We start from the raw sequence: 17859 nt of genomic DNA on the forward strand, positions 1-17859 counted from the left end.
TTGATCTTTGGACTGCCGCTCCCATGAGCATTGATTGTGTTTTGAAGCAAGACAAAATCTTTGACAACGTCCACCCTTTTTCTCCATTCATTATGAAGTTACTATTGATCCAGTTGTGAAGACTTTTGTCTTCTTTCCATTAAGGTGAAATCCATACTGAACGTTGCAATCCTTGATCTTCATCAGCAAGTGCTTGAAGTCCTCCTAATTTTCAGCTAGCAAGGTTGTTTCCTTTGCATATCACAGGTTGTTAATAAGCTTTCCTCTGATCCTGGTGCCACATTCTTCTTCATATAATCCAGCTTTTCTGATTATTTGCTCACTATGCCAAAGCAAAAGTTATGGCGAGAGATCAAAAACCTTCATTATTTATGTTCTAGCTTTCATATGAATATGAGAAGACTGAAAAGACTATGGCTTGTCTTGGGCACATTAGTCCTTTAAACGACATCTGTACTTCTTAAGACTTTAATCAAGTCTATTGCAGTAGATTAGCCCAAATGAAATCTGTTTTTTAATTTCTTGACTTCTGTTTCCAGGGATCCATGGAAAATAAAATTCTTGATTTCAGTTTTCTTTCCTCCATTTATCATGATAATAGCTCATTGTTGCAGTTGAGGACATTTGTTTTCTTTAGGCTGAGACGTAATCCATACTAAAGTTTGTAGTAGGTTCATCAGTTAGTGTTTCAGGTGCTCTACAGTTTCAGCAAGCAAGATGATCTCATTTGATTACAGTGAAATTTGGTCTTTGGTAACTCTTTGTGAGAGCAAACAGACTCATCTTTCTCCTGCAGAGTGACTGGTGGGTTCTAACTGCTGTCCGAAGGTTGGTGGTCCAGCATATAAACTACTTAGTCACCTGGGATATATCAAATACAGTAACAAATAATGTGTGCACTTAAAAACTGAAATAGCTTAAGGACAAAGAAAAATAAGTGTAATGAAGATCTGTATATGTGTGCTCTAGGTCAGCAATTAAAAACCACCAGCGTCTCCCCACAGGGAAGATGAGGTTTCTATTCCTGTAAATATAGAGTTAGTTTCCAAAATCCACAGAGGCAGTTGTTTACCCTGTCCTAAAGGGACAATATGAGTTAGAATCCACTCAATGGCAGTAAGTGTGAGTTTTGGTTTCATTTAGACTTATAAATATAAATTAATCCATACATACTTGAAGTCAACTTTTCTCTCTGTCCTTTTTCAATTGCTCTATCTTCTCTAAAGAGCTAATCACTAAATTATTCATTTTATAAAAATGTATCACATTCTAAGTCACAAGAAAAATTTTGCATAGATCAAATAATCAATCGCTTAAATATCTTAGATTCAAAATCAATAAAAATAAAAATTGACTGCAGCGTTCCTTTATTGTTAAATGTATTTTCAAATCTTTACCTTCGTATTACTTTTTGACATGACATTTATGGAGAGGATGTATTAACATTTTCCACGATACGGAATTCTGGTTTTACATATTTCTCCTGGTAATCTTATTCACTTGTACTTATGGGAAATTAAGTGTTTAGATCATATGTTCACCCCTTACTGCAGTCGTTCATCATGTTGTGGTTGTTGGGACCATGGAGTCCGTTCCAACTCACAGCAACTCTTTGTCCCATGGAGGGAAACCCCGCACAGTCCTCCACCATCCTCACAATTGTTCTTCTGTTTGAGCCCATGGTGACAGCCATTGTGCCAATCCATCTTATCCCGAGTCTTTCTCTTTGTCACTGCCCCTCTATTTTAATCAAGCATGATGTCCTTCTCCAGAGACTGGTCTCGCCTGACAACATGTCCCAAATATGGGAGGCAAAGTCTATTTATTCTTATATCTAAGGTGCATCCTAGTTGTACTCCTGCCAAGACAGATGTTTGTTCTTTTGACAGTTGATAGCACTTTCAATATTTGTTACCACTAACATAATTCAAATGCTTTGATTCCTCTTTGGTCTTCCTTATTCAATGTTCAACTTTCACATGTATATGAAGCCATTGAAAGCACTATGGGTTGGGCACATCTTAGACTTCACAGTAACGTCCTTGTTTTTCAACACTTAAAAGAGTTCTTGTGCAGTAGATATACACAATTCAATGCATCATTTGATGCCTTGACTGCTGGTTCCATAAGCATTGATTGAGGATCCAAGTCTGACAAAATTCTTGACATTAATTTTTTCTCTATTTATAATGGTATCACTTATTGGTCCTGTGGTGAGGCTTTGGATCTTCTTTACATTGAGTTTTAATGCATAGTTATCATATTTTAATTTGTCTTCTTAATCTGCCCTTTGAAAATTTCTGCTCAATTCATTGACTTTATCATTTCTTCCATTTGCCTTCTCTATTCTGATTATGACGATTATATGCAGGCTTCAGAATCCCTTCTCCTCTCTAGGATGATCTCTCTCTCTCTCATCCTTTCTAATAACCTTTTGCTTTCTTCATGTATGATGTTCTTTATGTCACCCCCCCCACACACACACACACACAGTCCTTAGGTCTAAAAGCAATAATATTTAAATGAATTAAATATGTTCTTGAGATGTTCCAGAAATTCAGGTGGGATAGTTCCCAGGTCATATTTTGGCTCTTGTAGACTTGTTTTAATTTTCTTCAGCTTCAACCTGAACTTACGCATGAGCTATTGATGATCTGTTTTACAAGGTGCTCCTGGCCTGGTGATATTGAGCTTCTCCATCATCTCAGCACATAGATATAGTAAATTTGATTTATATGTGTTCCATCTTGAATAGTCCATGTGTATTTAGATCTTGAAAAAAGACATTTTGAATGAAAAAGTCATTAGTCTTTCTAAATTCTATCACTCCATGTCCAGCTTAATTTTGTCACCAAGACTTTGCTGAGGCTTTCCATCATAGCTACACCTTTTATTAAAATTAACACAGGTTGCATTTATTATTTTAATGAACGTGACACTGACACACTTTTTGATTTTTAGAAGATATAGATATATTTCCATTCAATGTGATTTCTAATGTATAGAATTTTTTTTCTTTAAATATAATTACTTGGCTATTTTTTCCTTTCTATATTTTATTGGAATAACAGTTTTGAATTTATCTATCTATTTTCTTATACTAGATTGAAATCACACAGTTCATGCACAGCAATTAATAAATTAATTTACATATTTAATATGGTTATTTTAAAACTATAAAATTAAATGAAATATCTGCAGTCCTCCTATATAATGGCTGTGATGTGTTCAACTTTGATCAATTTGCTCAAATTTGCTGATAAATCATGGTTAGCATTTTAATTCCAACTTTGATTTAATCATTTACATAATAATATTGACATAAATTATTAATTTATTAATATTATACCCATTGTGTTTCTAGAAAATATCAATATACTATTAATTTAATTTTACTACCAATAGTTAAATTTACTACTAATAGATATTTAACTAAATATTCACATTGATAAAATATCAATGCATTTATATATTATGAGTTCACATATATTATATGCCATTATCTTCTCCTGCTACTCTTCCTATCATCATCCTTATCATCCATGACTATCATAATTTTTCCAGTAGAGTTCTATTCATATTTACACTAAACCAGTAAATTGTTCACTAATTTAGATTTTCACTGTTGCCCCACATTTTCTCTGCTTATCTCTGGATTCACTCACTCTTTCTGAAAGCACAACTGTTAATAATACTTGTAATATGCCTGTGTTAGTAGTTACCAATTTTAGATTCTGACTAAAAATAGATTTACTGTGTCAGTCTTTATTGATCATTTAGTTGAGTATACTATCCTAAAATGATGGAAACTTTGTCCTGCCCCTTTGTAGATAATTTTATCGTTTTCCTCATTATTTTATCATTAATTTTATTATCTATATATAAACTTGTACTTCTATTTTACAGAAGTAAAAAAATATATCCACTTCCTTTGGATTGTCTCTCAAGAGTGGATTTTAGGTACCACCTCTTATATATATTCAACTAGAATTCTGTAATGATAATGATGAGTACATTAGTGTATAGGACAAAATTTTGTGCACATATGAGGAAGAAAATAATAAATTATGTTATTCATTTCCTCATCTTAATGGCAAAATTAAATGCATACTTATACTTTTAATATTGAGAACATTAAAGATACATTGAAATGGTTCGGTTGCTAATGAATCACATATTCAGCTAATATTGGTGTATTTCTTTCCTTATATAATTCCTGAATGCTATTGAAACTTGTTCTCCTGGTTGAATAGTGAAGCTCAATTTCTAAATTGTAGTAATTGTATTTGTAGTTAAAGCATAAAGTGCATTCTGTAGTGGAAAGGGCTAAGAATATCCCCTAACTGACCAGCAGTGTCCAAGATGTCAAGATAAGCTGACTCATGGTCAATCCTCACTTGGGTCTTATAAACACCTTCTGAAAGACACAGACAAAGTTGCCATTTATATATATTCAATTTAAATACATGAAAGAAATTTAAATTTTACTACAAAAATAATTTCTAGCTATCAAGTAAGATAAGCATATATTCTACCTACATAGACTACCTAGAATGAGAAGAATGTAATTCTGAGAATTGCTAATATTTAGAAAAATGATATAGAAAAAAAAAGTTGGTGCTGAGGGTAGCACAGGTAGACTTCACAACCAGAGTTTTTAACAGGAGGATTTCTTGATATAAAGTGTCTAAAAATTATCTTCCTTAGCTCTTCCCATGGAAGAGATGTATCCAGTCATTCTATATTATACATTTCAAAATTGTGTCTTCAATCTTTATTAATCTAAATGTATATATTAAATTAAATCAATTTTAATGTTTTATGTCAAAATTAAACTGGGAAATATTACACACGTATAAAATGTCTACTAGTATGACAGGAATGAATGAAAGCTTGTCACGATTTTATTGAGTAGAGATGAACTTGGAAGGACTGTGCCAGTTGGAATCTGGGGCATTCGCTGCCAGGAACAATGTTAATATGTTGCAGATCCATAAATGAAAATGAGCCCTAAAGAGGGGAAGAAGCCACATGAAGATCAACTAGTGAGAGGCGCATGAAGCCTTTTGTTGCTGTTAGGGATGGCGTGTAGGTTCCAACTTTTTGTATGACAGAAAGAAACATTGTCCAGCCCTCTAAGATACAGTTGTTCTTACTTTTGAGACCATCCATGTAACCACTGCTTCAATTCAACTTGTCAAAAATCTTCCTTTTGAATGCTCCTCTACTTTACCAAGCATGATGTCCTTCTCTAGGGACTGGTCTCTCCTGACAAGATGCCCAAACTACATGAGACAAAATTCTTGCCATCCTTGCCTGTCAGTGATATTCTCTATCTGTCCATCTTCTAAGACATACTTGGTTTTCGTTTTAGCAGGCCATAGTACTCTCAATAGTACCTTCCAGCACCATAATTCAAATGCATTGAAATCTTCTTTAGTCTTTCTTGTCCAATGTGCAACTTTATCATGCATACGAAGAGATTAAAAATAACATGGCTTGGGGCAGGTGTACCTTAGTCCTCAATGTAACATTCTTGAATGTGAAGACTTTAAAGAAATCTTGTGTGACAGATTTATCCAATTCAATGCATCCTTTGATCTCTTGACTGCTGCTTCCATGAGCATTGATTGTGGATCCAAGCAAGATAAGACATTGGGCAACTTCAATCTTTGCTCCCTTTATCATGATGTTACCTATTGGTCTACTTGTGAATGTATTTGTTTTCTTTACATTGAATTGTAATCCATATTGAAGGCTACAGTCTTTGATCTTGGTCAACAAGATGAGCAAGTCCTCCTCACTTTCGGCAAGTAAAGTTGTGTCATCGACATATCAAATCTTGTTAATAAACTTCCTCTACACCTGATACTGTACTCTCCTTCATATAATACAGCTTCTCTAATGAGATTCTCAGTACACAGATTTAATAAGCATGGTGAAAGGATGCAACCTTGAATAACACCTGTCCTGATTTTAAAATATGCAGTATTACCTTATTCTGTTAGCACAGTTAACTCTTGATTCATGTACACACTCTTCATGAACACAATGTAATGTATTGGATTCCCATTCTTCTCAAAGCTATCCAAATTTTGTTATAACCCACAAAGTCGAATGCCTTGGCAAAGTTACTAAAACACAAGTAAATGTTTTTCTGCTATTCTCTCCTCTCAGTTAAGATCCATCTGACATGAGTGATGATATCTCTTATCCCATGTCGTCTTCTGAATCCAGTCAATCCACTGCTGCAACCATTGTTGGATGATCTTCAGCAACATTTTACTTGAAAGTGATGTTATTCATATTGTTCTATAATTTGAGCATTCTGTTAAGTCACCTTTTTGGGGGATGGGTACAAATACATATCCCTTCCAGTCAGTTGGACAAATAACTGTCTTCCAAGTTTTCTGGTATAGACAAGTGACTACTCCAAGTTCGTCATCAGTTTCTTGAAGCAGCTCATTTGGTATTCCATCAATTCCTGGAATATTGTTTTTGCCTAATAATGTCAGTACAGTTTGAACTTTTTTCTTCCATATCCTTGGTTCTAGATCATATGCTACGTCTTGACATAGTTGAATGTAGACTACTACAGAGCAGTTAATAGTAAAGAGGAGAGAGGAAAGAAACACATGTGTAAGAAAAAAGAATATTAAGAAGTAGATTTTGAGGAGAAGTAAACAGGCATCCTTGGAGGAAGTAAGAAGAGCATTGGTGGTATAATGAGTTATGTGTTGGGTAGCTACTCACAGGTTAGCAGTTCAAAACCATTCACTTCTGTGCAGTAGAAATATAAGGCTCCCTGCTCTCCTAAAAGACGTACAGTCTTTTAGAAGTAAGGCCTAGGAATCTGCTACTTAAAATTCACAACCTTGAAAACCCTGCCTAGTTCACTTTGGCTCTACATAGATGGCACCGTGAGGAGTCCAAATAGATGCAAGGACAATATCACCAATTAACATTTTTGAAATGTTGGAAAATACCTTCATTCAGAGACTATGTCTTCCCCAAGTCTATGAGCCAGGAGCAATAAAGCTGGCACAGAATGTTACAGATGTCTTGGGATGAGTAAGACCCTACAAGTTTATATTTTTAACTAGTGATACCCAGTAACACAAGTCAGATTCCTAACCGTGAGAACTGGTGTAGTTTCTTAGAAATGTATGACAAGGTCACAGCAGACTCATGCAGGTTTTTTTTTTTCCATTTAGTTTTCACTTGGCTTTAGGCAATGCTCACCAACTCAGTTTGTCACATGGAAAATAATGTCAGTTACATGTTTTGCATTCTCACCCAATAACATCAAGTGTTTCCAAGTCCTTGAAGAATAAGACAGTCCCACAGTCTTCAATTAAGGAGGCATATTAATTTACAGTTGGGATTGGTTGTTATTTCTCTCAGAAAGAGTCTAAGATGCCATACACATTTTTCATGCTACAATTCGTTAACTGCTTCTATTTTCTTTCCCACCACACGTCAATCAGCTTATGGCTCAGTGGCTGGTGTTTTTCTATGATGTTATCAATTATGACCAGCATTGCAAACAGTAAGCAGGGATATTCAAGATGGGCAAGTTCCAACAGAATTTTTAGACTAAGACAGAATGGGAAAAAGGACACAGCATTTCATTTCTAAATTTAAAATGACTAATGAAAATCCGATGAATGGTAGTGAAATATTGTCTGGTATAGGGCCAAAGATGAGTACTTCCAATGGAAAGACGGGCAAAAGGGCTGCCTCTTAAAAGTTAAGTTGTGGATGAAACCAACTTCTTGATAGGGATGGAGCACAGCTTGGTTCATGACATTCACTTACCCTTCTGAGTGCTGTGACTGAAAATGGGAAGGAACAACAGCTAACGTGCACTTATTCATATCTTTATTAGATGCTAGGAAAAGAAACACACACAAACACACACACATAAAATCATGATCCAAACCTTCAGGAAGCTTATACCCTCAAGTATAGGAAAATGACAAAAACCCAGATAAGCAAGAGGATTTGAAAGTTCAAAAAAGTACAGGGTTTATATCCTACATGGAAGGACTTCAGAAACTGCCTTTGTGGGAAATATCAATTGCAGACTGGTAAACCCAGAGTGGATTTGCTAACCCCAGACATTCTAAATCCATTCAGCATACAATCAGCCATACAATCTATTTCCCATACCATTTATCTTTGAACTTTTGCCAATTGGCTCACAAAAGAAGAATCTTGTAGAATGATTTTCAGTTTCTTTGAAAAGACATTTGATTATTTTTTCCATTTTCTTAAGGAAATAAGAGCAGCTACTCTGAGAAAGGCTCAATGGCTCTGGGATCACCCAGGAGTCTAGCAGATTTCACTTCTGTTTGTTTAAACTCAGAGAGCCAATGACGAGCCTGCTGAGGCCAGGAGTGCACTGATAAATCTAGAAGAGAGCTGCTCTGTGTGATTATCTGAGGCCCAGATAAGCTGCCAACATGGAGCATATATCAAATAAAGGCTTCTCAGGGGATCAGGAAACCATTTCAAAGAGAGTTGATGTGAATTGACTGGACTCTACACACAGGCTCTCTATCCAAGGCTTCTTTTTCCCTTTGAAAAGGTGTCTGTCAGAGCACACATCACAGTATTGGGAATCTAGGTCACATTCCTGGCCTTCAAAGAAACTAACCCCTTTTATTCCCTTACAATAAACACCCATCACTTCTTTTTCCATCCAACCCTTTTGAGAGCTGCCATGCAAACAGGCACTGAAATGCTTTCTTGAATGCACATTAGCATCTCCCTGAATTCTAATTAAATGCCTGTAGACTCAGCCCTGAAGTGAGGTCCTCTATCTTCTCAAGATAAAAGCACACATAACACAAAGCCTGAAGCAGCAGACCTGGTGATGCTGTTGGCTATACATAGTTTACACAAAGAAGCAGAGTGGGGCCACACGCTTCATTCATCTAACACTTTAAAATTGATTGCAAAATGTTGAGGATTAATATGACTCTTGCTTCCCTTAAGTTATGTCCTCCCCCCTCCCCATCTTCAGCAGAACGTTACAAGAAGAAATCACAGAAGGCCTGCATTTAATCCTGAAATTTATCATTAATCATCTGCCTGACCGTTCCCCAGCCATGTGACTTTGTTAGATGGAGATCATAGTGCATGCCAGCAACTGCACATATGTTCTCTATGAATCATCCTGTCTCAGCCTCTCTGTGTTTCTCATCTCCTTTCGGTCCTTCCCTAGGCGCTCCTGACTCCTGACCTGTCAACCAGGCCAATGTGGCTTGCTGTTCCTCTATAGTTGGTTATTTTAAGGAATGTATGCTGCCCTGGTGCTTTTATTCACTTGATAGGTCTATTAGTTGGCTGACAGAGGAGTCTTTGCGGAGTAGTAGGTTAAGTATTAAGCTGCTAACCTCAATGTCAGTAGTTTGAATCCTCCAGCCACTTATTGAGAGAAAGATTAAGCTTTCTATTCCTGGGAAGAGTTAGTCTTAGAAATCACAGAGGCAGTTCTAACTTACACAAGATAGGTCAACACGGTGGCTATAATAATGCTTGAGCACAGGAACAATTGTGAGTGTGGCTCAGGACCTTGCATGGTTCTGTGAACTACGCACAGATAGAAACATGTCAGAAATGACTCATTAGGAACTAACAACAACAACAACAACAATAAGAACAACAACAATGATCTGTCCAGTAAGCCGGATCTTTCTTAAGGTTTTGAATGTTGTTTCACACACACACACACACACACACACACACACACACACACACACACACAGACTACGCAAGGCCTTCAATGATGACTCTTCACAGTAAACAAGATTGGTAACCAAGCAACCGCTTTATCATAATTGTTTTTATGTTTTATTTTCCTCACTCTTGGCTTTGTATAGGGAGAGACGAATAGTTGCTCATCAAATGTGTAAATTTGTATCCTTTTCCTGATTTTAAAAAATATTTTAATTACTTAAAAAGGGAATGTTGCAAGTGATCTCCCAGTAAGAAACGAAGACAATACCCAGGTTAGTTGTCTAATTGTTAAAATTATACAACACAGCATTTGTTGGCAACACAGTCTTAACATAGCCTTAGCCCCCAACTTTGATTCCTCCCTCTCTTCCTGTAATCTGTTTCCTTTCTATCTCATAGAATGACAACTTGTTGTTGTCAACGATATTGACAACTTTGGGCTAAGGGGAAGAAGATTGTGGAATGATGCCAAAGAGCCTTTCTGTCTTAAAAAAAAAACAAGAAAAAAGCCCACAACTTTCTCAAAGCCCTGGCACAGTGCCCACAATTCCACCTCTTCTGTTTCATTCCCTTTGGTTTAGACAAGTCATTTTATTTGCAGGAATCTCCTATTAAAATGCAATAAAACAACAGGAGAGGTAAAATATTAGACTATTATCTAGCACAAACACCTTACCCTGAGATTATTTCTACACAAAATTAGCTGTCATGAGAGAAAGCAGGAAGCAGGGCCCCAGGGGATGATCACCAGATTGATAAAGGGAAATGGAAGAGAAGCGAAAACATTGACAGCTTGGGGTGCAGACACTGGGGACATGTCATTTGAACAAATCACTTCAGAATGCATATAGGCACCTGAGAACTAGAAGGGACTCCCGATGGGGGCATCAGCCTGCTGAAGAACAATGGGTGAATGGGAAAAGTGGATTTCACCTCTTCAAAACTGATGAGTTTGACATTTCTGGACACAACAGAAAAACTCAATAGAGAGGAACATGGTATTCAGAAATGTAGGGTTGCCTTTTCTGATATCAAACTATCCTTAATTTTGTCAGGTTCTTGAGGTAAAGAGACAGCAGAAATAAACTTTCCTTTACAGATATAGAAAAAGGGAAAGTATATTAGATAATGCTGGAGAAAGTTGGGGCAATCAGGTTCCATACTTATCTACAGTCTCAGAAACCCTATGGAGTAATTCTACTCTATTCTATGACGTGGGAATCAGCTGAACCGCAATGGATGTTTAAGACAGTGTGCAAGAAGAGTGTTTCATGAATGTCTCGGTACATATAAGCCACCTGGAACCTAGTTAAAATAAAGACCGTGATCCAATAGGTCTGAGATTCTAAGACCATAATAAACTATCAAGTAACAGCTGCAAGCTGAGGAGTCCTGGAGACACAGTGAAGTATGCCTCAATTTAACAGCAAGGTCAGGATTCTGTGCCCACCAAGTGCCCTGCCGAGAAAGATGAAGCTGTCTGCCCTGGTGAAGATTCAAACTTCTAAAAACCCAAAAAGGCAGGCTTACACTGTCCTGTAGGGTCAGTACGAGTCCGATGGAATTGACTCCAGGGCAGTGGGCTTGGGTTCATTCTTTAACCCAAGGTCCTAGGGCAGAAGTCTCCCACAGAGAGGGAATGCTAGCCACAGATGTGAGCCCTGTATGTGATTTTACATTGTTTAATCTTTTCTCAGTTCCGGTCATGTTGACTTCCCCTCACGATGGCTTCCAGGGTGTGGGGATAGAACCGTGCTTCCAAGGCTTTTCATTGGCCGGTTTGTTTATTTTCAGAAATATAGCGCCATGTCTTTGGAGGTTCCTCTAAGTAGACTTGAAACTTCATCCTTTCAGTTAGCAGTTAGATTGGTTAACTGTTTGCACTATGTAGGGCAAAGGTTCTCAAACTGATTTGGCCTACTGCCAACATTTTCAGGGGGGAAAAAATTAGTCAGGGTGTCCCTGATAACTAAAAACTGTAGTTCATAGTCCAAAATAAACTGTAGGTATCTGCTTTTAAAGCAGCACCACCCTCCATGGGGAGGTCTCACCAACTTTGGAAAGCACTGCTCACGGGCTTCACATTTTCTAGTAATTACTTTTAAAATATGGGCCTACTTAATTTCAGTCTATTTTACTTATCCCAAATTGATATGAAATATCCATGGGATGGGTAAAAATATAGCAAACTACTGATGGAGTACCTAGCATTCATTTTTTTGTGCATGAAAATTTCCAAAAGCCACTAGATATTTTATGCTTACAACACACTTCAAATTGGAATAATCATGAGTTATGTCCACAATAGTCTCATAGCATTCATGCCTATTTTGTTTTGCAGGACAGGTGTAGACATAGGGGGTAGATTATGTTACACTGGATACATCTATTGGCTCAAAATGTAAATATAGATATTGCCTCAAAGTTCTTTTTTATCTTTTTCACTAGAGAAGTTTGGTTATGCATTTAGAATACAAAGTAATGGCACTCCAAATTGTTCTGAAAACCCAAACTTATTCTTCAGGTACCTAAGTTTATTTCCCTTTGAAGCCTTCTTGCCTTGGTAAATCAGAGATTGATGCATCCCCTCTTGCAGACAGTGATAACTATCCATAGACCTAGGAAAACACCTTCCTCATTATTCTCTAACCATTTGTCTGAAATTTTTAAAAATAGTCTCCATGACCTAGATATTTATGGAGGGGTAGGTAAAAAAAAAATAGAGCTATGGAACACTATTAAAATATTCAAGTGTGAAACTATTGTTTGCCAACATGTCCTCCATATTGGTCTATATACTTCTGAAGACAGTTTCTATAACCCTACTCCTTCCCCAAAGCATCCTAATAGCTTAGATTTACACCACTTCACAACAGCAATTTTAATATCCTTAACAAACTCAACTTGTGTGCCTTTTCAATATTCTTTGAGTTTGGGGAAGCAGAAAACAGTCTAAAGGAGAAAGACGAAGGATGCAGTGTGGATAAAGCTTCCCAGTAAAGTTCTTGTAAGACAGAACACAAAGCAGAATGTTGTGATGGGGACAAAAAAAAAAAATATTCGAACCAACTTTCCTGGATTTTTTTCTCACCATTTTCAAGTTCCTTAAAATGTTTTCTCCCTAGCCCTATGTTTATTCTGTCGTTTTGAGAAAATCTGTCAAGCTTATTCATTTGGGATCCCCGAAGCAGTTGCAGTAGTCCTCTGAGCTGAACTCCTCACTTGAATTAACTGACACAGCCAATCACCACCGAACCCACTGTTCTGCTTGGACCTGTCTCTGAAGGCCTCCTAAAAGGACCAGGGCAAGTGAACTGATGGGCAACCAGCCAGTGATCACCAGAGACATGTTTCACTACGTATGTTTGTTTGGAATAAACCTATGCATGTCTGAAGTGGAACATGAGTAACAATACTTCTTCTTTTATATGAGTTTTGTACCATTTTGATCGATGTATCATAAGTGCTCAGTAAATTCATTTTCCCTTATCTCATACTGTACTTAATCCTCTGCTGGATTCTCTCAGATGTATTAGTTTATTTATTCTCTCAACATATTGAGATATATTTCTGTGTGCATAGTTTGCATACATATTTTTTAATTAGGGAGATATTAAATTTTGCAAAAGTCACAAAACCAGTTGTGGGGAGATGGAGTGAGGTTTGGTCAATACTAGAGACAGTCCTTGTCTGGCTGCATTGGTTTCTGTTCAACATGAATCACATGAGGAAAGAGACTCACTTTGCAGGTTACATGCTGTTTCCCAGACTAATTGAACAAAAATAATAACAGCCAACTCTACTCTGCAGCCAATGGCATCCCTTGAGCCCTACATTCCATGGTTAAGCTGGTAGTGATAACTCGATTTTCCAGGAATCTTTTCACCTACCTAAACTTTACCTTTCAGATGTAGCTACTAAGATTGTTGATTCCAAGCATGTCTGAGTCATATGTCTGGATTTTTCGAGGAAGGACAGAGCCTGGCAAGCCTACTGCCTTGCACCATGGGAGTAGTGATGGCATGATTGTTCCAGTGATACAACTAGGGTATAACGGAGACTTGGTTAAGGTTGGAAACTGAGCCCAATTCTCCACTGCTGATGGCAGTTGTATAAATGAGCCCTGCCTAAACTAGTTGCCATTGATTCCATTCTAAATCAGAGGGTCAGCGTAGAACTGTGCTCCTTAGAATTTTCCACGGCTGTACTTCCTGTAGTAGATTGCCAGACCTTTTTTCCAAGGCATCACGGGATGCACTTGAACCACCAGCATTTTGATGATCAGTGAGTTCATTAACCATATTGGTAGATAGGGATGAGGAGATGATGTCAACAGTTAGGACTGAAACATGTTAAAGGCCCATGATGCAGTTCTGCCATGGCAGAAGCCCTGTTGGCGGGGTAGGCGATGCTCACCCTAAGGACAGAAACCTGCACCTGCAGCTGCTCCACTGGAGACAAACGAAGCTTTCTGCTAAATAAGCAGTTATCCTCTGGGAAACCCCCAGCGGCCGTTCTTCCTTGTCCCGTGGGGTCACTATCAGTTGAAATTGACTCCTGGGTCACTATAAGTCCTAAGTCACTTCTGGCCGTGAGTTTGGAGTGAGTTTCAGGTGGCGCAAATGGCTGAGCATTTGGCTGCTAACTGACATACTGGTATTTCCAGCCAATCCACAGATGCCTCGGAAGAGCGAAGGCGATTTGCTTCCGGAAGGAATCTTCCTTGAAAATGCCTTGAAGCCCAGTTACATTCTGCACGTGTTCGAATTCTCGGGTGGGAAATACCGCGATTCTTGGTTCGCACAAGAAAGAAATTCACACACAACCCTGGTTTGTTATCCAAGTGAGTTTTTATGAAAGATAGAAGCGTAAGGTTTTACAGTTAACTGAACACAGGGTTGAACCCCTACACACGTGGCAACCTGAGACCGCAGCAGACCGAGCAGACGACCGAGGAGCAGCTGGAAAAACAGGGCTGTGGTCTCCAGGTTCCAGCCTTTTGGGGCCTGAGGCAGGGAGGCGTGGTCGACGGTACTGGTGGACCCCATTGGCTGTCCCTACGAGGACAATATATAGAATATGGTAATGGTTCTTAACTTGTGGGTCACAACCCCTTTGGGACTCAAACAACCCTTTCACAGGTGTCGCCCAATTCATAACAGTAGCAAAATGACAGTGATGAAATAGCAATGAAAATAAGTTTTAGGGTTGGAAGGTCACCACAATATGAGGAACTGTATGAAAGGGTCGTGGCATTCGGAAGGGTGAGAACCACTGCTCTGTAGGGTCACTATGAGTTTGAATCAACTCAGTGGCAGTTATGTAACTATGCAATCACGTCTATGATGAGAGCTACTATTAAAAATATTTTGAAATATCGACAGCCTTAAAAAACTTATAGACCATGCTTCCAATCTGGTACACATAGGATCGTCATGAATCAGAACTGAGTCATCAAAAACTAACAATATCAGCAACATGTTCAGGTAAAATATTTTCTCTTGAAGTTTCACCTACAGTTGAGAACTGTAGGAAAACATATACTTCCTTTCCCACGTGGAAAATATTTTTAATAATATGAAGTATAAATCACAAAAGCAGACCTAGTCTATAGATATTTTATTTTTGTTAATTAAATGATAAAAAATACTTGGCCCCAAAAGTCATTTGGACATTCAAGCAGAGCTTGAAATTTTAATTTCACATCTTTAAAAAAAGTATTTATTTATTTTACATCTTTTCAACCTTAATTTTTTGTTTCTAATTTTGTTACGGACTTTAATGTTACTTCTTTCATATCCTCATTTAACAAAGAACCACTTATGAATTAACATAAATTAAAATATTTTAAAGTACTCTTTTAGATTTGGAAAATTAAGAAAAGTAACAATGCCTTCCCTCTCCTCTGGGTGTTTGTAAGTATGCAATAAGACCGAAATTTCAGAATTTGAGAGGCACAGACCAGCCAGAGAGCTTTTCTCTATATAAAATATAATTTTAAGAAATTGCCATATATTACATATGCAGTCATCACCCCTGCTTGAGAGTAGGTCTTGTGAGGGAGCAGGAGAGTAAGGGATTGGTGGTTCTACCTGGGACCTTGAAGGGGCTAGAGAATCACTGAACCAACAGAGCAGAGAATATGAAGGCATTCCATTTCTTCACTTAGAGAAAATAGCCAATCCATAATTCCATTCCAGCACCTGTGGATATATTGCTGGCATATTGGGAAACTAAGTTATAGATGGATTTAAGAATACTAATTTGTTGACTTAGAGGCTGGAAATTATCCTTGTTTGCATCATTTCAATGATACACAAACATTTACGTACTCATTCACATGTATATTGTTCCAGTAGGCCTACCCATACTTTGGTCATTAGGGCCTACATAAGTGTACATCAATAGTCATTATACCACTCACCCAATTTAAAAGGGAAAACAGCTCAATTTTCCTTTTAAAAAAACGCTGTAATCTCCCTGTGTGGCAGCAAATTATTTTTCTCTGCTGCCTTTGGTCTCTTTAGCCAATCATGAGAAGGATCTAGAAATGACCTCCAGTGTTCTTTCTTTTTCTTTAAGGATGGTTTATGGAATGCCAAAGTAGTACAAAATAACAACAACAACAGCAAAACAACTCACTACCAGCAAGTCAATGCCGACTCATAGTGAGCCTATAGGACAGAGTAGAAGTGACCCTGTGAATTTCCCAGATTGTAGCTCTACACAAGGGGAGGAAGCCCGGTCTTTATCTGATGGAGTGGCTGGCGTTTTTTAACTGCTGACCTTACATTTATCAGACTAATTGGTATGTACTTCATTACCAGGACTCCTTAAAAGATGATTAGGTGTCCCCCTAAATATCAGTTGAAATTACTATTTTGGTTAATCTGGAATTTTTATGCTAAAGTACTACATCTCTAGGAAAAAAGCTTTTATTTCATGTTATTCATTGTAAATTTACCTTTGGGGGCAGGGAACATAAAAAAAATTGGTCCTTAAATCTTTTTAAAAAACCCAATTATGATAGCTTCCCATTCTTGATTCCTACACCTGATCAAAATGCCTGTCACAAAGAGCACATTCTCCACAGGTCAGCTTCTCCTGCCTTGCTTGGATTAAATTTAGCTCATTCAGAACTGCAGTTGGAGAGATTTTATGGAAACATGACCCACAATCCTTAGCATGGAATACATGGGAGTTTTCACATTTCTCATGAGGTACTATAAACATGAAAACATAATTTTCAAGAACATTGATTTTAAGATATGTATTTTTTTTTTCACTTATCGTGAACTGCATTAGCAGGATTTCACAGTAAGCAGATTTAAATCTACTGGGAGACCTCCAGTGCCCCAGTGTGCCCTATACTTGCTGGGAAGTACAATTAGTCCAGTTTGCTGACTCTGGGGTTTGCACCTACACTGGGTTTCCCTCTGGAATGCCCTCAGACCACCCCACTGATTCTCCAGGTCTCAAGCTAAGTGCTTCCTCCTCTCCATGGCATCACTGCATGTTTCACATCACACTTTTTATTGCAATTATTGATGTGGGCTAACATGTCCCCTATTAAGATATGCAGGCACAGTGTCTATATATGTACATGGCTTTGTATCGTTAATACAGTGGTTGATTGACAGAATATAAACTAAACTATCAAAGTGAATGGTCAGTCAGAGGGAAAAAATCCCTCTGGCAGAATCTCAGTTGTTTTGCCTCAATTTAGAGACTTCTTGGCTTGGGTTTTTAAACAAATCACAACAGTTCTTAGATATTATTTCCAAATAATACAGACATTCCTATACAGCCCTTGGCAAGCAAATTCTAATTCATGATAACCAGTTAATTTACTAGGGAACAATTTTAACATTAGACACATGCTGAGATAGACTATGTCCAAATACTTCCCAAACTAACTAGGCAAAGTTTGTAAAAACAGTAGTTTTACATCTCAAAGATAGTTTGGGGGCAAAACGAATTGAGCAAGAACCCACTAGTGTTAACTGAAAAGAAGATTATTATAAAATTAGAGAAAGGGAACAAAGACAGAAACTCACAGATATTATGTTTTCATATTTTAAATAATTTACAAAACAGAAATTTATATATATATAT

The 17859-nt window shown here is 37.5% G+C and overlaps 1 protein-coding gene across 1 annotated transcript in view; it reads right to left on the reverse strand.

Moving 5' to 3' along the window:
- Nucleotides 1–17859, reverse strand: part of RIT2 (Ras like without CAAX 2) — a 297869-nt gene that overhangs the window by 253849 nt on the left and 26161 nt on the right. Inside the window, 1 exon segment of the mRNA XM_004718056.1 lies at nucleotides 4345–4417. Within this exon segment, the coding sequence (XP_004718113.1) occupies nucleotides 4345–4417 (73 nt within the window).

This window comes from Echinops telfairi, unplaced genomic scaffold, assembly GCF_000313985.2.
Source record: "Echinops telfairi isolate 266 unplaced genomic scaffold, ASM31398v2 ScPeMD7_7400;HRSCAF=8409, whole genome shotgun sequence".
Lineage (NCBI taxonomy): Eukaryota > Metazoa > Chordata > Mammalia > Afrosoricida > Tenrecidae > Echinops > Echinops telfairi.